Here is a 24,847-nt window from a genome sequence, read left to right as displayed (position 1 = left end):
TTCACATATCGCACCTAAAAACGCGTGGAAAACGCTAGTCGCGCCGCTTTCTCCTTCTTTCCAAAGCGCTCGGACAGAAGCGCCCCTGAGGCGTCTGCCTTTGCTAAGCAACCATGACGTGCTCTCTCCATGACGTGCCCTCTCCATGAAGACCCGGAAATTTCAGCAAAGGATAAATGGATGCGGTGTGGACGCGCCTGGAAAAACGGGCGCATCGCACCGCGTGCGTGTCGCGACCGCGTCGCTTCCATTATGAGAGTGCATACTGCGCGCCTACATAGGAAATAACGAACTTGAGCACGCAAAAGACACGATATGTGAACGGCCCCTTAAACAGTTCAGTAGTGCAGAGTTTACAGGTTACTCTTCATTTTGAAGGCTCAAAGTAAAGTACTCCCACTTCCCGCTGAATGCTGCAGAGACGCTGTTCGGGAAGCACGTGACATAAAACGAGGCCAGCTATTGGCTATTCGCTACTTCACCTGCTGTACTGGCTGAGTAAAACCTCCGGTGGCTCATTACTGCCACACTTTGGTCACCGCAGATTTGAAATATGCACGAAATGAGCCGCTTATGGCAAATAAAATTTATTTAGCGACGAATCGATTACTAAATTAGTTGACAACTATTTTAATAATCGATTTTAATCGATTAAATCGATTCGTTGTTTCAGCTCTACATATGACTGTACTCGCACTGCTAAAGAAAATAAAATGTCAATAACTTGCATTTTGAAGGAAATTGGTGAATTGGGGAGAATTTTACACAGAAATGAAAATGGTGTTCTACTCATTTCTTTACATTAGTGATAAAATTAATTTAATTTTTTTTTTTAAACCTAACAAAACCACCACATCAAAGCAAGACAAACCAAGAACAGGAACCATCCCATTATTAAATACGAGTAAAACAGACAGCGCTCCTGACAGCACAGGCTACGCTCTATTCACTATTCAGCTCTTTCCATTTCAAGTCAGTTCACCATCACTGAAATGTGCCTTAAACCCGTCAGTCAAAAATAACAAATCTTTTATTCCTCTTTCCTTTGAGCCTCACTTAAAACACAGTAATCCCATACTGCTGCCACACTAAGAACGGGATCATGGGTAAAGACGTTAGATCTCCACATCTGCCTCCTCAGTCCCTTTCATGCACACATCCAATCACATACATTTCCTTGCCAGAGACAGCGAATGAGTATCGCCCAGCTCTGATATTGTGCCAAAAGCCTGTTCAAATTCTAGCACGCTTCGCCTCTAAACGATTCTACTGGCTAAAAGGACTTTTGGGGGATTTCCATTCAGTGCCTGATTATAAATAAATACCACAATATAGTTCAATACAGTATTGTTTTAACAATCAAAATGCATCAAAGGCTTGCAAATTATACATCTGTATCATATATATTTATGTTTTTGATGATCTTAAAAACCATTAACCACACTTTATTGTTTGAAATGACAGTTGTAGTTATATACAATATAAATATGTATATAAATGCCAAATTTGTAGTAAAACTAAACAATACATAATAACATGCAAGATAAAACATGCATAAAAAAATATGATAAATACATAAATGGATGCTTTAATAAAAGCATCAATATAAAATGCATGTTTTAATAAACACACCTGTGTGTATAAATTGTTATTATTATTATTATTATTATTATTGTTATTATTATTATTATTATTATTGTACATTTTTATTAAATACCATTGTTTTAAATGTCAACATTAAGAAATTATTACTATTATTATTAATATTACAGTTAAGTTTAATCATATTTAGCATTTATAGGATTACAAAGCTATATGCATATAATTTTTTAGAGTTAATGTAAACATTTATAATAAAATATTATTATTACTACTACTACTACTACTACTACTACTACTACTAATATTATAGTTTTTATGTTTTAAAAAATACATAAATGTAAATGATACCAAGTGAATTTCAAGCAATAAAGCATACAAATAAATATACAAACAAATAGATGCTTTGGAGCAGCCAACAAGTAACTAGTCATTATGATAACTGCACTATAAAATGTGGAAAATCGTATAATAAAGTGCAAGAAGGTGTGTGACTAGAGGTATGTTTTATATGTTATATGTTTATATGTAAATTATGTTTAATTATGACTATTTAAATTATCATAATGTCAAAAACATGCAATGGCCATTATAACAGAATGATTTAGAATTCAATTCATGCTAACATTTGGTAATTAGTTATGAATTGCAGTTAGATAAACACGCTCAGGCCTTGTAAGTTGTTGCAGCTCCTGCAAAACCAGCACATGACCGTCAACCGTCTCGATGCAACTACACTCATTAAAAAAAAAGAGCTTGACAACACGTTCCTGTCAAGCACATGTTGTGCAAACTGAACGCTCCGCCTACTTTTGGCACAAACACACACATTATGCACAAGCAACACGCTGCTGTCAAAGTAGGTTTCTTGTTCCTGTATTTGCGAGGTTGGTTTCACTTCACATGACTCCAGCATAATCCAACACTCAAAAACACACACAGACTGAATGCAACAGAGAACAATTTCAGTTTACAGCATGTATTCGACGTGTTCAAAAAGACAGGACCAGACAAAGCACCACCATTTCCCAAAATTACAATCAAAATGCTGCCAAAATTCACCAAAGCGACCAAACTAGTTTGTCTTGAATCTAAGATTTTCACACAAGCCTTCATTATGTTGTCTGTTAAATCCCACTGGTGTCAGATTCACTGTCAGGCATTTCAGATATCTATCTGCAAACTAATGTTTATCGATAAATGTGCAAAGTTTAAAGTTGGACTGGGCGATGCAACCAAAAATATTACTATGATATTCATTTACCGTTAAGAAAATGCTTTCCACATTTTGTTGACTTGAAGAATGAATGCAACTTCTTGATGATAAACATAACTTGAAATCCATTTAATTTTTCCTTGAAGTCTGTTTTCCTTTTTTTTTTTTTTTGTTTGATGACAATACAATTAATTTATAATAACTGCATTTTTTTATTTACTTATTTGTTTATTGTTGAATAAGATGTCACAGAACAATAAATTAAAACGAGGAAGAAAAGCATGATATATCTTGAAAAATTATATTATTATTATTATCATCAGCACTATGGAAAGTACATTTTAGAATACAACAGTAATATATTTGTCACAATTTCTTCAAGTTAAACTGAACCAGAATTTTGGCAAAATTTTTGCCATAAAGACATTTTTCTAAAAAAATAAATGGTGAACAGCTGTTGAAGCAAGCTGTGTGATTGGCTGTTATATTAATCTATATCAAGCAAAAATAATATTCCTAGTGCAATTTCTACACTCAAAACCTTTAATTTTGAAAATGATGTTCAGTGGTAATTGACAAAACACCGTAGATATGGTTCACCAGTTTTATGCCAAAAATAATCTCATTAATCTTTGACCTGTATGAAAAGAACCAAATCCCACATCACTGATTTAAATGTCAACAGTAAGTAATAAAGGTTTGTGAAATTAAAAGCTTGTAACCTGTTTGCTTTGCACCTGTCCATACAGTCTGATAGTAATTATGCTATAATAATAAAAAACAGCAGATTGTTGATTGGACAAGAGTCAAATAAAGCATTGTGACATTGTCTATGTTAAGTATGACAGTATTTTGCATCCAAAAAAACGATTATATGGATTTTAGTGTGTCTAATTAAATGAAGGATTATAATAGCGACTGAGGTACACCTTGGTATCATTTGTTCAGCAAAATCTTACATATTTCCAATAATTTCAGAAAACATTGGTTGTGAAAATTAGACATTATCAGTTGATTATCATTAATCATTGTATAATCGATTAAAGGGACAGTACATTTACGCCATACAGTTTACTATTCCATGCTGAACAAGAATTAAACATGCAATGCTAATATATAGATCACTTAAAACTTAAAGAATTTTATTTTATAATTTTATTCCTAATTCACCCAAAAATGATTAATAAAAAACACAGGCTGTAATATTTTTTTCCTAATTCCATTTTAATGGCTAAATATATTTTTTATCAAAAAGCATGCCTATTTAATATCGGTCAATATTTGGACTTTGAGCACATTTGCATTGATTGATAGACCAATACATCAACCAGACTGATATTTAACTAGTCCAAACGTTAAAAGATGACAGAGGTCTTTGTAAAATGAAAACACAATTAAGTGTATGCCTAGTTGAGAAGTAGATGGGTCATGAGTTTTAATGTGACTCTGCTGTCCGCTGTAATTAGACTCATGATGGTGTTAGAAGGTTTGAAGGCTCGAACAATGGAGCAGACAAGAACGTCTCGAGTTCTCCAGACAATCTGCTGAAGAGCATGAGGATGCTGGTCGTCTCATCTCAAGTGTCAGAGACATGACATTGCGAGATGGCCTGACCATTGTTTAGAAGCTCCTTTACAAAGCTTGCTGAAACACAACATAAGACCCAAGCGATCGAGTTTTACAACTTGATTCACTGGTACGCCAGCATAACTGAATATTACATTTACTGAACACTGAGAACACTCAAAGCAAACAATTGTTGCAGAACAACGGTAAAAAGCAACAACAATAAACACAGAATTTCATCATTTGGAAGCATTTTGACCGATTTTAAGTTGTTGCATTTACATACGAACTTCACATCTTAATAAAAGTACCGTATTTTTCGGACTATAAGTCGCACCTGAGTATAAGTCGCATCAGTCCAAAAATAGGTCATGATGAGGAAAAAAACATATATACGTTGCACTGGACTATAAGACACATTTATTTAGAACCAAGCCCCAAGAGAAAACATTACCATCTACAGCCACGAGAGGGTGCTATATGTTCTCAGTGTAGAGACTACAGGAGCAGACAGTAATGTTTTCTCTTGTTTCATTTCTCGCGGTTCATGTAAAATTAATTTTGATAAGTTGCACCAGACTATTAGTCGCAGGACCAGCCAAACTATGAAAAAAGTGTGACTTATAGTCCGGAAAATACGGTAAACATTTATTTAGCATTCTGAATCATAAACATTTTATAAAAATTTTAGCGACATACTGCTACAAGCAGACACTCTAAAACTTACACGATCTAGACAAAAATGTGTACCAATAGTTATTTTGGTAACTTTTTCCAAAGTGAGAAATAGAAAGCAACTGCAAGGATTAATGGAAATTATTTAATTCATATTTATATACATAAATAACTATTTCACAAATTTTCTTTCAAGTTTTAATTTTAAATGTAGTCCTTTGTGGTGCATCACTTTGTTTGCCAAAAATGAAGGGAATTTTTACATTTTGTCTGATTACATTTTAAAAGAATAAACTATTGAAGTTTTATACAATAGTTTGATTACCATTCATTTGTATGAAGTCATTACATTAACACAAAATACAGAAAAATTAAAACAGAGACTGTTTTGAGAATATAATTGAAATATCACTGTTTTCATTACTACAATTTAATTAAACAATTATAATGTAACCCAGAAAAAGAAAATGAAAGCAAAGAATTTGGTAGGGAAAATGTAACATTTCATAGCTATAATGACCAAAATAAAAATAAAAAATTACCTTATTTTCCCCAAAATCATTCCAAATATTTTCCTGCACTAATCATCGAATATCAAAAGCTTTAGAAGTCTTAGAAGTCTTTAGAAGCTATCCACAGCAGTCCTTAACCTGCCAGAATACCAGCACAATAATACACTCAGCATCATTTTTGTCAACATTTCACACCCCTTCATGAGTGTGAGTAAAGAGTCACTCGACTTCCTGACAGGACGTGCGTATAGACCAGCAAACACAGACACACTGATTGAAAGCTTCCTAGAAACCAATCAACGCTTAATTAAGGTGTCCTTAGCAGCACAACATGAAAATAAACCTTCAGTCATCGCCGCTAAAATCTGAAAAATAAAGATCCAACTCATCCTTCACTAAGCTCCGCCCCCTGGTTACTGTTGCTAAGTCTGGTGAGCTTTATAGAATGTCTTATAGAACAAAGTTCTAAAAGATTTCAGTAGGGATGATTCACTCAACTCACGATTCGATTTCAATTTGAACAAAATTAGATTTATACACGGAGCAGTATTTACTACATGAGTATTGACAAATGTTTTACGATAAACCGTAGCACACTACAATTGTTGTCACATGACCTTATGCTGCACGTGTGAAGATAAATTATAAGTTAAATGTGTCCATTCATTATTGCTTTGACGCAATGCTGCCCAATTTCTTTGTGAAATTGAAATATAACTAATAATATACTAATATAGCACTTGCATATTCCTCTTTTGTTGCTTTTAATTGCTTCTATTGTCGTCATTTGTAAGTAGCTTTGGATTAAAGTGTCTGCTAAATGACAAACTTTATATAAAATGTAACTGTAAATAACTAAACTAAATTGGAAATGTAAACAACCCCCAAATCAAATAAACAAATAAAATAAATCTCTTCATATTTACAAAAAAAAAAATGTAATCGCTTTGTGTTCTTTCCATTTAAAATTACAGCCAACCACTCTATTTTTATAATGATTCTGCATACATGCAACACGAGCAGTTTTTAAATCTAAATTAGATTTTATAATTTCGAAATATTGAAGCAACAAACAGAATGGTTTGGTTTCAGTTTTGTGAAATAGTCACATATTTGAATCGATTCGCAACGGGCTTGCAGTTACATCTAGGGCTGGGATAAACGATTATTTTTTAAACGATTAATCTAGCGATTATTTTTTCGATGCATCGATTAATCTAACGATTATTTTTTCCAGACCGATTCCATTTCGATTATCTCCCCATTAATTGACTACTAACAATTTATACATGTTGATTTACATATCTGAATGAAAAAAACATGAATTCCTTAACATGCAACTTGCAATATGTTTATTGCTCTTAAAATTACAAAATAAAAGACTGACTAAGCATTACTTTGCACTTGTATAGAGATAGCATTCAATAAAACCTTGAAGACTTGAAAACACATAGCTTACTGAACACATACGGCCTAGCTTACTGAAAAAAAGTTCTTCTTTCAGATGAAAATAACAACAACTTGATGATTCAATAAAAAAGGTCACCCAAAATACTTGTTTAGAGCAATTGAAAGAATACAGTAACCAATGTAAACTTGAGGGCTTTAAGCTAATACAGAGAGTGCTTTTCCAAAAAAAAAAAAAAAATTAACAGTGGGAGCCTGCAGCCTGTCATAGAGAAAAAAAATATCCGAATGCTCCACGTGAAACTTTGGCATTCCGACCTTTTTCTATCGTGTCTAATGATTCTGGTTAATATGCACAAGAGAGAGAGAGATAGAGAGAGAGAGCAAGACAGCGCTCGTGTAGTTTGAAGACTGTGAGTGCGTGAGCGCGCGTGAAACTTTTTCTATCGTGTTTAATGATTTTGATTAATATGCACAAGGGAGAGACTGCAAAACAACTTTAAAAATCAATCAAGCCTAAGAGAAAAGGTAAGTTTTTAACTTTAAATGTTAAATTCAGACTCTGTGGAGATTCATTTTAGGGATGGAAGAAGACCATTCCACAATTTTTGGACCAACATTAGACCAACACTCCCCTAATATTGGGGAAATGAGATCAAATTTCTTAGTGTCAGTCAAAAGTCTGGTGGCTGTATATTAAACCATCTGAAGATGACTAATGTTGGATTGACCCACTTCAGTATAAAGAGAATAACAAGTCAAGTCTAGATGAAATTAATGCATTAATCAATCTCCCCAACTCTGCAAATGTTGAAAACCTCTTAGCCTTACAATGATCTTATTTGAAAAAAAAAAAAAAAAACTAGATTTAACTACACCATTTATCTGTTTATCAGATTTGAGGGCAGAATTAAAAATAGCAAGTTCTTCAAAGAGTGTTTTACATAGGGGACCAAATCTCCCAAGACACCATTAAAAGTACCTGAAACACCAAGGGCACAAACTCAATAACGTCAGTTTTGCTTTCGTTAAGATGCAAAACTTATAGAAAACCAAGACTTCATATCAGACAAGCATGCTGCTGAGCTTATACCTTTTTTTTATAGTTTCTCTTTTAAGATACATTTCTTTAAGAGATTTCTGTGATCAACGTTGCAAAGATATTCTTACATGGAATGGAGTGAATTGTAAAATTGCAAATCATTTTTAAACGCCTGGTTCTTCAAGCAAATTCACATCGGTTTACAGGTAAATTATCATCTAACTAAAAGCCAAATAAAAAGAGAAATTCCTTATTTTTATAGTGATTACATTTTTAGTTTCACTATTGTAAACTTAAATAACTTATATTTATATATGCTTTTTTCTTTAAACAAATTGTAACACTAAAGAGATTAAATGTTGTACGGCAAATCAGCTTGGAGGCAAATGCTTATTAATAAATAAAGTCTCCTATAAGGGAAACGCTTGATTTTTTATGTAATGTTAATGTAAGCACAAAGACCAGTTTTAATCGTCCATACAATGCTTTCATTATGATACACTTAAAATGGTGTAGGATTTAATTTCTATTTTTCTCATAACAGACCAATTTGGTGTTTGTAAACAGGGATGACGTTTTTTGTGGGCAGAGTATATATGGTGGCAGGAAATGAAAGTTTTAAAATAGAAGTCTAAGGAATAAAATAATAAAAAGGTAACCAGTAGTAAAAAATAATAAAAATAAAAAATAAAAAATCTGATAAGAAAAATCAGCTCGTCATTCTCTATTTTCCCCTCGGGTCAAAATCATGAGTTTATAATCAGGCTATTTTTACACTCAGAATTGACAAACTTGCAATTGTTGAGTTAAATTGAGTTTTAAAGTCCAAACTAAGAGATACAAACTTGCATTTGCGAGAAATTAAAGCCAGAATTGTGTGATGTTTAAATAGTTGGCTATTTCATGCTGTAACTGCAGGGCTAATACAATATGTCCCCTGTGAACTGTAAATGTGAATATCATGTAGACTTATTGCTAAAATCTAACGTATGTTTAAAAATTAAAGTAAGCATAGCAGGTCTCATCCATAGTGGGTCTGTTTAAACATCTGCGTTTAGCTTCCAATGGTGTTTTTGATGACAGTGTTCAATAAAGAATTATTTGCATTCTGATTTCGACATCAGTAAAAAACAATTGTCTTATTCCATGGATTTTACACATTTCCCTTCACTTGTTCACTGTGTTTTTCTGCCAACACAATGCAAGCGCAGCTGCATTTGACATAACTGTGAAGTCTACTCCAAATTGGTCTATTTAATAAATAATTAAAGAAATGTCAAGAAACTGAATGGGTAATTCAGAAGTAGACACACTGTAGTAGTATTTTCTTGTAAACAATACTCCAATTAGCACCGATGTTTTGCTACTAGCTTTTCTACTATGACCTGAATCAATATGAAAATTAATTAACATTAACTTATTACTATTCATTTGACCTGGTGCAAATCTATGCATCCTTCCAAGCAAGATAATCTGAGAATAACAGGAAACCAATACAAACTTCTGAAAAAAAAAAACCCATTAGGAAGCATCAAGAGCTTTCTTAATCTCCAAAGAACCGTATATCAATTCAAGATCACTATACAAAGTGAAAGGGTTCTTGACAAGAGGAGTCTTTGTCACTGAAACTAAGATAATGCTAGTAAAGAGTATTTCAATGCTGTGAATTTCCATTGTAGTGGAAACAGCGCGGGGAGAGACTCGATTCACCGCATCAGCTGAGTCCTACACGCCCAGAGAGCCACGCGTTACCCAAACGTCCCGCTCAAGCTTTCAAAGCCTGACCTTTGTACGGTGAAGGATGAAACTTGACGTATTTTCACAGGGGGTTTCCCAGTTCGGGTCGTTTTTTTATAAGGGACTCGTAAAAGAGGAAACAAAGAGGATTCATGCGTGCGGTTTAAGAGAAATGCTAGAGGGGAAAATGTTCGACATTTGTGACTTACGCAGCTGTAAATGAGAGTGTTCACTGATCTGAAGGGCAAACTGTAATGTTGATGGCATCACGGTGAGAAGAGCAGGTGTATAAAGAGTACATGGCGACCAGTGTGGCATGATGTTGTGATTATGTAGGTGTCGCAGCTGAACAATGCTGGTCTTCTCCTCTCTAAAAAGCTACAATGCATTTTACACCAAAAGCATTTTAGGCAACAAACTCTCTTTAAAATACACACACATCCAAGCCGATATATCCGCCAGACCAATTAATTGGCCAATAAATGTTGATTGAGATATATTGTGTCCACCTAATTGATCTGAAAATGTGTGTTGAATATATGTATGTACAGCAAATGTTCTAATATTTTTAGTGAGCCCAATAAATGCTAAATAAATAAATTTGTGTGTTCAATATTGGAAATTTTATTATATGCAGTAACATTTAATATATAAAGTATGCATTACATTTATTGAAACAACTTCCATAAAAAAAGCTATTCTTTGAAATGTATTTTTCAAAGAATACAGTAAAAAAAAAATTAAGCAGCACAGCAGTTTTTAACATTAATAATAATCAGAAATGTTTCTTGAGGATATTATACTGATTTCTGAAGATCTGAGATTCTGAAAAACCCATACTGATTGACTAATAGCAGCGGTTAAGAATGATCAAATTAGCCAAAATATTAAATAACAAACATTAAAGAGGCACAACACTACGGCTGCTGGATTACATTTGTTCACAGCAAAATTCGCAAGCGCTTATATGAAATGGATCTGAGGGCCAGCGATACTGAAATCTCTTCAAACACACAGGATAAAGCAGCCCGAGAAATACAAGCTCTTAACAAGGGCCTATTTCAAACCTTGCCACTTTAATCAGACAATCAGCTGCCTTCATTTCGCAAAACAGGACCAAATACAGATAGAATTTAAGCTAAAACAGCAATATAAAACGTGCCGAATTTTGTCAACATCAGGAAGACAGACACAAAGCCCTTTTTTGTCTGCGTTAAAAACCTCGTATATCAAAGCTATGCATCTGTGCGGGAAAAAAGAAGAGCTCGGCAAAATAAAAATGGCATTCAGTTTGAACTTGAAGCGGGGAGAGAGGTCTCTTAGGGAATGGTTCAGATCACAAAGGCCAGCGTCTAATGGGTAGGAGAGTGAGTCACACACACGTTTCTGTCTCTGCCGTTTTTCCTCTTTTCTCCCTCCCTCTCATGCAAGCAGCTCGCAGGAGCTCCATGGAAATACGCCTGCTCTAACCGTCCGGCGTGCAGTGAATGAACTCGACAGAAACGCTGCAGCGTTCCAGTGTCATCTGTGCAAATGAAAGCAAAACTAGGACACGACTGTAAACAGAGCAGAGAAATGTGCAGTGCCAGTTGGTGCACATCTGATTTCTTGCAGACAGACATGTTGTTGATGTATTATGTTGTACATTGCATTCTTTAAAGTTAAAATTAATGCATAATTTGAAATGCAAAAGAAAATAATTAGCGAAATGTGAATATATTATTCATTCACTTATTCAATTTCTCAAGTATATAAAGTATGATCTGTCTGAAAATGCATGTTATTATTTTAAATGCACTAGAGCTTTCAGGTTTTAAATCATTGTACTATGTACTATTGGACTAACATACTTGTACTAATAACACAACTACAATTTTTAATGGCTAAAGATATCAGTATCAAATTTGCTGATAAAATTATGATACTATATATTCAATAATCCAATTTACATAAAATGAGACTTACATAAAATTTCATTAAATATTTCACACACTATTTACTAACTTCAGTAATACTGTTTTTTTTTTATATATATATAAAAAGTAATTTATGAGAAATGAGACGTACATATATTTGTTTAAATCAAATAAACACTTATTTGACAATATTTCCTGCTTAGTTTTGCGGATACACTCAAAAACATTTCTTATTATATTTATTTTGACAAGAATATTTGTTTACAAAGCTGGTTTGGCAAATAATACAAATATCAATAGGTGAATTGTATAGTGAAAGGTAATGCTGATGAAAATGATCAAATTTAAGGAAAAAGATGAATGTATAAAACTGCTGAAATTAAATAAACACATATTTCAGACACTATTATTATTAGAAAATGTTGTCAAGAAAGTGTTTACAAGGCTTGTTTGACCAATATAGATTTTTACCAAACAATAATACAATTATCAGTAGTGGAAGGTGGCTGATGTTGTCTAAAATCTATACAAATATTCAAAGATGTTAATAAATAGAATATTTGTGTTTACAAAGAATGCCATCGACATTTGAAATTGACACAAGGAGAATGCCACTATTAATAATCAGCCAACCGGATATAGTTGTCGGTCACTGACATTAGTTTCAATAGTTTTATTTGTTTGGCACTATTATTAAAACTGACACCCAATAATACATTCAAAACAAACATTATTGCACAGCATAGCGGCATACTCTTTGTTCTGACGGTGCTGTAAATCAGTGTATGGATGGACGTTAAGTTAAAACACATCATGAAGACTGGGATATTGTGAATTGATGATAAAATAAATAAATGGCACTAGGATGAGAGGAGTGGCTGTTTGACATAACAGCAAACTTAGCTTCTAGGCCCAAATGAGAAAAACAAATGTGTGTCAGTGTCTTAACTCAGAAAATCTGCCTTTTTGAGGCTATGTTTATTATTTCTAACCATTAAACTCAATTTCATTGTCAGTCTCTTTATTTTGGCTTAATCGGTGTCGCTTTTCATCTCCCGGAGATATTTGATTGTTGCCTTGACAGTTCAGCACCGCCACGGATCCTTTATCTAAGAAAAAACATGCCATATAACTATAAAAGATGCTTTAGGAGACCTGAAGCAGCCTGGACAGAGACGAGCCTGTTATTATTTGTCATAATGTAGATTCTCACACCGGGCCTTTCGTGCATGTGTCCCTGTGACTTTAAAAAGGGTCAATGGAAAAACAGCAGGAGCCAAAGGCTCTCCTTGGACGGTGGCCCAGCTGTGGAAAACTGGGATCTTTGAATAATAATCCCAAATATGTCATTCTGAAAGTGTGTGAGCGCAGAACAAAGCGAAAGGAGCGAGGGCGTAAACATCTGATCTAGACTGTAAACTCACAGGCTAAAATGAATCTCAAATCTGTCCTCCCCCCAAAACAAATGTCAAATCACAACCTTGAAGCTACAACCAAAAATGCTTAAATCATTACATAACCACAACGATAATCTGTCTACACTGGGGGAAAAAATGGTGTAGGAACAACTTCCACTCAGAAATTACTAGAAAATTTCATAAGTAATGTATTTATGTTTCAGTATAAATACATAATTTAATAATTTAATACAGAATTTAATGTGAATCTCTGAAATAGACCAAAATTTTTATTTTCATGTTAATGTACCCTCATAATCTTAGTTTTATTTACAGCTTTAAATCCATTTATTAGTGCGTTTTAAATGTAGATTTTTACATTTTACAGTAAGCAATTTCTTCCCTTTAAATCAGCTTTAAATATTTATATATCATAGGTAAATATTCAACAATAATTCATTATTCACAAATTAATTAAATGGCTGCTTGCAGAATTACGAGCCTCCCTGCAAACAAAAACATTTTCAATATACAGACCTGTCTTCTCAAAAAATATTATTATATTAAAATAGACATTTACAAACAAATGTAAATATTTACATTAAAAATGTATTAAATTATTATCCAAAAACAATTATTCTCAATATAAAATGAAAGCCAATTAACAATTAACAACAAAAGATTACACTAAACAATTATAAATGCAAATACATGTTATATAATTTAGCATTTTTATGCAAATGTTTGCATAATATTATATTTAAAACCATATATATTATATACATCATATTTAGACGGTCACCAAATAAAGCTTTGTGCAAACCACACGCACACACACACACAAACAGAGAGACAGAGAGAGAGAGAGATGCATGCATGGATACAACATTGCATGCACGTCGCAGCTGCAACCGCGCTCAATATAACAAACACCTCGCAATTATATATTTACATACATTCCATGCATTGATGCCAGACACGATCGAGGCATTTAAAGAGGAATAATTGGTGGTGGAAATTAATGCAAATTACAATAAATGCAACGTGTCTGACAGAAAACATCCAACTTAAACCGGATTATGATTTAAAGCTATAGCATACAGTATCATGCTGCGGTCTGCGCCAGCCCTCACGCGCAGACAATGAGCCCGCAGTGGGTTTAGGAAACATACGGGGCCTCCAGCGCTTCACGCCCGCTTACAACGCACACCAATCGCGCCTGTCACTGACGCACGCACGGCACACAGCTAGCAACGTTCACAAGAAGCCTCGAAAATCATGTGTTACTGTTGTTCTAGCACACAGACTGATCGGTTAAGCAATCTCTCACGTAGCAAAACTCAACGCGTTTTCCTCGTTCTTCAGTCGCGAACCGCGACCAAAAAACAACAACAGCTGAAACTTTCCGCTTACCGTCGTTGCGCCCTTCAGCTTCCTGTTCGTCATTCACCTACGAGCAGAGGACGTATATTCGGCGGTTTTAAGAAAAAAAAAAACGCGTGTGTCGGAGGGTAGAAACCGAACATTAACCCTACAGCTGTGTGACGTCTCTCAGCGCTGCTTTTGAAAAGATCGCCGTCGGTCCCGTCTCTAAAAGCCCCAGCGAAAAAAACAAGCACGCGGAAGCGCTCATTGGAGGACGGGGACCACGTGACCCACGTTCTGCGCTCGTGCTCGCTTCCTTGCACGTTTTAATACTTCTCTATTCTGTTAATATTTTATGTATGTATTTCAATATTTAATCATGTATTTACATACAATATACACATTTGTATTACATTAAACCATTTCTAATTCATCTTTTTAATTGAATCAAATACATTTAGACTCATGTATTTATTTTTAAATGATTACTTCATTATAATTTCTTCATTCGTTTTTCAATAAACAAGTACCTAAAATACATGATGCGTTGTTGTGGGGGGCTAAAATTATATGTAAATATTAGTTTCATTTTCATTTAAGATGTGTGAATAATTTTTAATTGAATCTGTTTTATATATTTATTCATATTATATCTTTTTACAAGTGAAAAACATACACTTTTTGTTTATCTCATGTCGTGAATGAGTTTTTATATGAGGGTTTTTCGTCATTTTTTTCCTGTGTTGGGGGGGTTGGCGCTGCACACTGTGACGTCACCCTTTCCGTCCGACGCTGTAGCGCGCGAGCGTGAAAGTTCTGGAACGTTTGTGTCGGAGAGGCGCGAGGAGAAGAAGGTATTTGACGAGTGCGATTCAACGTAATTTATTCTGTTATGGCGATCTCGGAACACGTGTCTGATTCTAATTTCGCTCGTTTATAACGCCGTTGTCTTGCTTTTGGCGGTTATTATTGTTGTGGCGCAGTTGATTATTTACATGATATAGGAAAAAGGGAGAGTTGGCGCATGCGCAGTGGATGGGTTGGTGTTACTTTGCAGAACGAGCTCAAATCACAAGGGAGAACTGTGTGTGTGTGTGAGAGAGAGAGAGTTAGGGGGATGGGCGCTGGCTAGACACACGCACGCACACGGACACGTGCACGCACATGCATAGACCAGCTAGAGTCAGTTGCATGAAATGTAGCGCTCAGAAGTGATCACATTGACATATGTAACCGTTTTGTTTAGAACTGGGTTATAACAAAGTATCATACATTGTTATGATATTACCATTCATACAATTGCATAAGCATAAAATTAAGCATGCAAGTAGTGTTTGGCAGCAGCATGTTGTCTTGGTTTAATCAACTAATAACTACAACTTGTTTTTATGCATTACTGGTTATGATTATAACTTGTGACCTAATCGTTTATGTATTGGAAATAGTGGTGACCTGCAATTGTTTCCAAATAACTATTTAACCCATAATTTTAGGTTGATTCAGTGATTTTAATTAATAACTATGACTTGAATCAAACCATTTAACTTAGTTTTTTTTCACTGTTGTTTTCTCTTCTAGTTGTGAATATGAATCTAATGGCTTTCCAGGTTAACAGTAAAAATTAAATATCATGGTACTACCTGGAGTACTGATACACCTATTAAGTGGTTAATATTTAAAAAGTTTTTGATTATTGTCATAGGACAGTAACTGTACCTGATATATATACACGCACACATATCAAACACACTGCTTTCTAGATATTGTTCTCTGCAAGTACTGTAAATCCCATGGTATATGATTATGGCAATCATGTACTATAGTATATTTATTTCGCACTACTGTAATATTGCCGTTTTGTAAGGAAAGACTTGTCTGAATGGTGAGGCTGTGTATGGAGAAGTGCATGTGGAACAGCCTCAGAAATGCTTGCTCTTTTGATGATGCTCGTTTATACATCTTGCATCTGCCACTGTCAATGAGGTCATGCTGTATGGATGGCAAAATGTAGGTCTTTAAAGCATTGTTTATATCAAATACACAAAGTAACAGAAGACTAAGCCATATTACTGTATGTATAAAGTATATTAGGAGTGGAGGCCCTCACTGTGACCATGCACAAGAATATTCCTGAATTAATTACCATTTGGGCATATTTTGATGAATATGCCATAACCCCAATGTGTCAATAAATCTATATAAGACATATGGCATATTAATCTGGGTTTTTTTTTTCATGCAAATACCTTAATCTGTAAATATGTACATGTATAGGGCCTACGTCTTTGTTAACTTAGAACATGCTGATTATTGTGTGTTGAGAAATATTCCATTAGCTGTAGAGCATTTAAACTATTTTTTTGGAATGAAACATGAATAAAATGGGAAACTGTTTGTATGTAAACATGGATCTTTTTTGTATCACAAAATATTTTTAAAGGGATATGAATAAACATAATGCTCCAATACCATTTCACAAGTCTCAACGTTCAAAAAAGAAACAATAAAATTCACACTAGTCTATTGGGTATAATTAATGATCATATTTTATTTACATACACAACATGTCTGAGGTTTACAAGGACTCAAGATCACGCCAGTCCGTTTACAGGTCAGGCCTCACACCAAAGCCCGGTCCAGGAGGAGGTTCAGTCAGAGAGGTTAAACCTCCGGCAGGCTCGCATGAAAAACGTCCACTCCTGATGGAAGCAAGATCATCACAATCAATTAAAACATTCTTAGCATGCCAAAACGATTCATTAAAGAGACCTGATGAACTAAGAAATTAAAAATCCCTTGATCTTTTGACATAAGAGGTCAATGTACAATCAAAACCTTCTCATTAATCTAAAAACAACTTATACTGAAACAAGCTCAGGAAACAATTCGTTTTGGAATGTGCCACTTTATGATGTAATAGTGTGGCTAAGCACCGCCTCCTTTAGCCATGCCCACTGATACGCACTTGTTTACATTTTTTTAACCCAAATGACACGTTTTCATGACGTCACATCAGCATCCATCTGTTATTTTAATAAGTGAAGTGTTAGCCAATCACAGCAGTGGACGTCTTGAGTGAACCCCACCAATAAAAACAGACCGTTCTGCAGAGAAGCTCGAGAACAGGATACGAAATAGGCTTTTAATTCTAAATGATGATGTTTTTTTAGATGTAAAATGTTCGCCTGATTATTTATTTCTCTTCTAAAGATAACATTAGGTGTCTATGAGCTCACCATCGGGCTCTTACAACTAACAGCTGACCCTTCATCTGACAGTCATTCCTTGTAATAAGCTTGTGTCTGTGAATGTCCCCAAAACTCCCATGACATCACAACCAAACTGTACTTGACTCAGAACCAGATAAACCAATCATTTGGCTTGGCACATTTTCTGAAGAAGATCGAAATATATCACCAAAGAAGATGAATTGCTTTCACATAAAATTCTCCCTGCTGCTCTTTAAAGTCTTCAAAGATAGATGGAATTAATAGAAAGATGGTCTGACATTATAGGATACACCATTACCAAGTAATAAGACTAAAAATAGCAAAAACATATACCTTTATATTTAAAAAAAAAAAAAAAAAAAAAAAAAAAAAAAATATATATATATATATATATATATATATATATAATAGCAATACTTTAAGCAAGGGTGCATTAAATTGATTAAAAGACAGTAAAGGCATTTCTAATGTTACAAAACATTTCTATTTCTAATAAATACTGTTCATTGAGCACCAATAATAACTGAGCAGCATATAATTCTGATTTCTGAAGATCATGTGACACTGAAGACTGAAGTAATGATGCTGAAAATACAGCTGTGCATCACAGAAATACATTTGATTTTTCAATATATTACAATAGAAAACAGTTATTTTAAATGTTAATATTATTCCACAATATTAAAGTTTTACTGTATTATTGATCAAATAAATACAGTCGTGGTGAGCAGAGGAGAATTTGAGCTTAATATTAGTTATGTATTTACTCTGAAATAATATAATTATAATTTTCAGAGGAATCATTATAACTAATTGGACTTAATTTAATGTAAGACGTTAAATGCAATGCAAAATATAGTTTGGAATAATTAAGTCTACATTGCTTTTATCTAAACAAAACACTATTAGATTAAATGGTGAACACTAGAATTATAACTAATCATTTAATCATTTATATGCACCATCCCTAATATAACAAAGCATTGCATGCATCCTAAACATCAATTTATCACACATTAAATATATAAAACATTTTAATACATGAAAATACCATGCATTTTGAGTGATGACAAATGATGAATCAGTTCACTGTTGAACTTCAGTGAATTTGCATTAAAAAATTAAATCATAGATGCTTTAAACCTATATTTGCAATTTGTGGAAGGAATCTGATGATACATGCAATGAATACTTTAACATTACATTAAAATGGCATTTATCAGAAAGTAATATTAAAAGAAGGGAGATTTATGTACCTGGGTCCAGGAGGAGGAATTCTGTCTGCCTTCAGCTCATCAATAATCTGCTCGATGTCTGATGGTTTAAGATCCTCCTACAAACCAAAATAAGAGAAGGAAGTCCACAGGAAACACTGATTAATGGAGAATCCGTTGATTATAACTTATGCTATGATCTCCGTCTTAAAGAGATAAATGAGCTTGTGAATTCAGTGAACATGTTTAGATCATATTTCACCAAAATCAAAGACACGAATTATATTTTGCACAAAGAAAATAAAGGCTTTAGATTTGCAGAGATGTTCCTAAAAGGGGTTAAATATCTTTAAACAAACACAACCCAAGGAATATTCACCACTGATAAGGAGGGAGATCTAATTAGTAAATTAATCTTGATTTAAAATTAAATGAAAAATAATTATTAGCATTATAACTACAATATGCATTCTTTTGACAGATTTGACAATTAGAATACAAAAAAATGCATATATATATATATATATATATATATATATATATATATATATATATATATATATATATATATATATATATTTTTTTTTTTTTTTTTTTTTTTTGCTGCTGTATAATTAGGACTGTTATTAATACAATTACATTTATGCAAAACTCTTTTGTTTGTACATTATGCATTCTTTCTCAACTTTTTGACAATTCAAATAAATTACAATACAACAAAAAAACTATGCACTAGTTTTTAGATGAAGTTTTATAATAATTATTTTTAATTGTATAATTATAATTAGTTCTTTCTTAGTGTCTGCATACTTTTTTGACAAATTAGACAATTAATACAACAAAAATTTTATTTTATGTTTTGCATTCTGTTTTTACTTTTTGAATATTAAAATAAACTTCAGTAAATCAAAAAGCAATATTAATACACTCAACACTATCAATATTATTAACTGATGATGTATAGTAGTAATAATAATTAATAGTAGCACTATTATTTTTACACTTACAGTATGCAAAGTTTATTTGTTTATACGCTCTCCATTCATAAAGTGAGTCTGGCCGATTATCAGCCAATCAGAAGATAAGGATTTCTTTAGACTCTTTAAAGCACATATGTCCAGATGAACACAATAACAGGCCTCTCTCAGCACAGGTACAAACCTGGAGAAACTGCCTCCTCTAGAGGTGAGATTAAACCTGGCATCATCAAGCTTTGTGATCATACTCACATAATAGTTATCGTTGATTTGGACCATTGGTGCGTTCACACAAGCCCCGAGACATTCGACTTCTGTGAGCGTGAATAATTGATCTGCTGTGGTCTCGCCAACTTTGATACCTGAAAGGAGAGATAATTTTTGGGTTAGAAAATTAAATATGTAGTCATTACTTACATACATTATATTTTTATTATATTACTACTAATATATACATATATATATATTATATATATTATTTTTTCAGCTGCCAATGCATCATTTCTCATAATTTTTTGTTTGAAGAAACTAAGATGAGGATTAATAAAGATATAGAGTAAACACTATATAGACATTTAAAACAATAATAATAAAAATGATTTAAAATCTAAAATTAAAGTGCAAACAGAAAATATAAAAATGAAATCCATTTTAAAAAATTAATTTTGATATGAATAATTTATCTGTTGTGGTCTCACCAACTTTAAAACCTGATTAAATTAAATTAAAATTAAATGCATAATTGTTACTTAGGTGTAACTTAAAAAAAGGACATTTAAATGTGTGTATATATATATATATATATATATATATATATATAAACGTATATTATCACGTATATATAATTATTTAATCATTTTTATTACATCAAATTTGATGTTATTTCAACTAGTTGACAAGGCATAATTTCTCATTCTCATAATTTCAAGCTTGAAGAAACAAATATTAATTACAATAATATATCAATGATACTGAAATAGCACTGTATGGAACACTAAAGAAGATAATTAAAAGAATATTTTGCTATGAAGAAAAAAAAAACATGATTGACAAGAAAAAAGTAATGACTTGGAATAACATGAGGGGGAGTAAATATTAAATAATAACACTGCCTTTCAATCTTAATAGCTTCCTATTTTGTTTCTGCTTCTAAAACAAATTGTTCTCAGAAAAAGATTATTGCAATCCCTAAGTGTGTTAACCCAGCATCTTCAAATATTCGCATCTCTTAGCAGCCTGGCTTTGGCTTGTTTATACAGCGAGTGTGTTTACTGGTGGCGTGCGAGTCGAGATCTCTGTATGGAGAGCTGGAAAGGGTTCTCGCTCACCCAGTTTGTTCTGGATGGCCTCCAGGATGCTGTCGGAGTCACAGAGCATGCAGGGCGTCGTGGTGCAGATCTGGATGTGGTACTTTCCCACCGGCTGACGGAGGAACATGGTGTAGAAAGTGGCTACTTCATAAACCCTCATCGGAGCAACGCCCAGGATCTCTGCCACCTGCAGGAGAAATCAGAAATCACATCAGACACGAATGCTTTTAGGAGGACCATAGCTTTCCATCAAAAATATGAGAAACTCAATATTTTAATATGTTATAAAATAACAGGACATTCACCGTCACAATTTAACAAATATATATTTTTGTATATAATATTGATTGTATTTTGCACCTCTGGAGGAATGGCTAGCACTTTGTACAAGCTTCTGTTTGAATAAAAAATAAACCATTAGATCATGGTACAGGGTTTGTTTCATACTTTTTATGACAACATATCCACAAATTACTGAATACGTAAAATGCTGAATATCTATAGCAGGTTTGATACTTTACAGTATGGAAATTAGATTAGATTCAACTTTATTGTCATTATGCAGAGTACAAGTACAGAGCTAAAGAAATGCAGTTAGCATCTAACCAGAAGTGCAAGAATATAGTGTTTTATATACATAAATGTTATAAATGCCATGTGTTTCATGAAGCCTGGGTGATTTAAACATACTGCTGTGCACAAAATACTTCACAAAGACAAAAACATTGTATCAAATAAAAACAAAGTATCAACTAAAATAAAAATTTGCATGTCACATTTATTGAATTTTCCACATTTTAACTATGGTTATTAATAGGATTCCACACAATAAGTTTCCATGACTTCGTCCATGAATTTGTAATTATCAGATAATAACAAAAAAATTCTTAAACAGAGACTGCACTCAATTATTGTAGTAAAGATAAATAAATAAACTTGAAATAACAAACATTATCTGAAATTACATATATATATTAAAAAAATAAAAAAATATCTAAACTATAAATAAAATATTAAACTAATAAATAAAAAAATTTTTTAATCTATATACACATTTAAGACAGAAAAAATAATAAAAGTGACAAACACAATAGAATTACTAAAAATTAAAATAGAAAATACCAACACATTAAGAAAAACTATAATAGAATGTCACTAACACTAACTAACACTGTTCATAGCTAATAGAATAGCTCAAATAAATGTATACACTATTAAATCATTTAAAATATGCACTGCTTGCGCATGTCACCTTGTTCATAGCTGAAATAGGAAGCCATCCGTGCTGCCTCTGAGCCAGATCCAGCACAGGAATAGTGGCAGCCGCCCTGTGTCCCTCTGGGTAATTATTAATGATGGCATCAACTCTCTGTTACACACCAGAGAGAACAAACACACAGCTATGAGCTTTATTCAACATAACAGACCACAGCAAGACATATTTGATCTCACCCGTGGAATACAGATGTGAAATTACAGCAAAAATGGATATCAAAAATGTAAATAATATGCGGTTAGATTTCTCTCACCTTCATGTTTTCTGGGGTGAACTCAAATGGAGTCTCTGGGTTGTTGGCCGGTGTGTCTCTGTGCTGGAATAATGAAAGCAGATCAAACCATGCTACAAAAACAAGAGCTTTAGAATAATAATGTGTCCTTCTGGTTAAGGCTGCGTATGTGCGCTTTATACAACACAGATGTTTACAGCAGCATCACAGTGTTAAACAAGAAAAATAACAGTATTACTGTAGCAAAGTTCTTTAATTATATATAAAAAATAAAGCAGCTCTGAAAAGACTATAGTGACAATCAATTCACTGTTGATTCATTTCAGTTCAATAACGGAGTATATCAAATTATGAAAAAAGCTTAATTCAACTATTAAAAGTCAATAGAGTCGGAATTCAGCTCGAGTCAACGCTGCAGAGTTTTCTACTTATGAAACAAACTCAGCTATAAAAATGCTCTACAGAAAACATCAGTGTAATTATTTAGCTCGATTTCATATTACTGAATATGACGTGTCTCATGCATATCAGTGCAAATGCTGCAATAAACACAATAAAGTAAAGTCTCACCACAAAGATTCCTCCTGCTCCAGCTCGAGCAGAAGTCTGGTGCAAACTGCGGACGTGTCTCGCCTGAAGAAGAAATACAAAGAAAAGATTTTCTTTTTTTACTAACTGCTAAACCAACACATCCCTTTTTGTATATTGTATGCAATAATTCTAGATAATTAATAATAATGATAGCTATATCTATGGGAACCACAACTGTGTTTGTTTTTTTTATTTTAGAAATATACATTGTAGGCTTTTATACCTATGTTTGATACTCTTTTTACCTTTTGTTCTTTGATATTTTGAATTGTTTTAGTTTTTAAATGTTAACTTTTTTAATTTTGTGGTATGCATTTGTCATTTTTATTTGATTTGATTAAAATGTGCATAGTATTTATACAGATTAAGCTTTTAGTTTTGGATCTGATAGTAGTTGTTTTAATACTACAATTGATTGCTCCTGTTGTCCACATTTGTAAGTTGCTTTGGATAAAAGCGTCTGATAAATGACTAAATATAAATATACAATATCTTGTGCACTAAGTATGCAGTGCTTATGCTCTATTATACTTTTTTTATGCTGCATTAGTCATTGCAATATATACACTGCTGTTCAAAAGTTTGGGGTCAGTAATATCTGTAATGTTTTCAAAAAAAGTATCTTCTGCTCATCAAGGATGCATTTGTATGAACAGAAATACAGATGAAGAAAAAAACCTAATATTTTGACATTTAAAACAATCGTTTTCTATTTTAATATACTTTAAAATATTATTTATTCCTGTGATGTAATGTTGAATTTTCTGCATCATTACTAACGTTACAGTATTTAGTGAAGCATGATCCTTCAGAAATCATTCTTAAATTCTGTTTTAACACAACCTCAACTCAACCTATCTGGGCGAATAGAAACAACTTCTAAAAAACATATTTTTGTATGATAAGTTATTCAAATACATCACAGTTGTAAAGAGTGTCTATATAAACACAATCTGGCATCATTATTAGCTGTTAGCCCATTAGCTTCATGTCCTTGCACAGATGTCAACGTCGCTTTACAAGATAATTAATATGCAATTCCTTCATCTACCTCATGAATAATCCACATACAACATATATAAAATTACCCTACCGCATTAGACACGGCAGAGCGCAGAGCTGAAGAGAAAAACATCTTCTTAATACGCTAGGTCAATTTAAACACAAGCAATGGCGGGCGTCATCAAGTAACGCGAGATCGATTGAGCGGGTCTAGTTACGCAAGGGACGCTCTAGAGTCTGTATAATGGATCACCGAGAAGCAGAAGGAAAATTTATTCTACTGTCTATGGAAAATACAGATGCACATTGTGTTGTTCTTGACATGCCATGATAAAAATAACACAGACATTCAGCATGCATACTTGTAGAACTTAAGTGCTTAAATGCTAAAACGGTTGGTCATGCAACAATGTAACCAAATATTGTAACCAATTGTGGTTTATTTCAAATGAAAGTAAATTAATACTTTTTTGGTTCTTTTTTAAATACAATAACAGAATCAATGTAGTATGATACTTATTGAGGTAGTATATTTGTAATTGTAATTAAATATTTGTGCATATGTTCTACTAGTCTTTGGTTT

General features: G+C 33.1%; 2 protein-coding genes across 3 annotated transcripts in view; both read right to left on the bottom strand.

The window, feature by feature from the left end:
• The window catches only part of LOC113112570 (ankyrin repeat domain-containing protein 12-like), a 50,772-nt gene extending 36,073 nt beyond the window's left edge, over positions 1 to 14,699 (bottom strand). Inside the window, exon 1 of one of the 2 annotated variants that reach the window (XM_026278267.1) lies at positions 14,481 to 14,699. The gene's annotated coding sequence lies outside the window, so the exon portion shown is untranslated. The remainder of the gene's footprint in view (positions 1 to 14,480) is intronic. The other variant, XM_026278275.1, reaches the window with a different exon arrangement.
• A 2,261-nt stretch (positions 14,700 to 16,960) lies between these two features.
• LOC113112564 (NADH dehydrogenase [ubiquinone] flavoprotein 2, mitochondrial) lies at positions 16,961 to 24,500 on the bottom strand. The gene is made up of 8 exons (XM_026278258.1): positions 24,356 to 24,500; positions 23,242 to 23,304; positions 22,693 to 22,755; positions 22,416 to 22,532; positions 21,182 to 21,350; positions 20,106 to 20,215; positions 18,919 to 18,995; positions 16,961 to 17,131 (listed from the first exon to the last, which is right to left on the bottom strand). The coding sequence occupies exons 1-8, from the start codon at positions 24,395 to 24,397 to the stop codon at positions 17,038 to 17,040; spliced, it is 735 nt and encodes a 244-aa protein (XP_026134043.1). The 5' UTR covers positions 24,398 to 24,500; the 3' UTR covers positions 16,961 to 17,037.
• Between the last annotated feature and the right edge of the window lie 347 nt (positions 24,501 to 24,847).

The sequence above is a fragment of the Carassius auratus genome, chromosome 2 (assembly GCF_003368295.1).
Source record: "Carassius auratus strain Wakin chromosome 2, ASM336829v1, whole genome shotgun sequence".
In the NCBI taxonomy this organism is placed as follows: Eukaryota; Metazoa; Chordata; class Actinopteri; order Cypriniformes; family Cyprinidae; genus Carassius; species Carassius auratus.
Note: the sequence above shows the minus strand (reverse complement) of the source record. Positions and strands in the feature narration are given on the sequence as shown.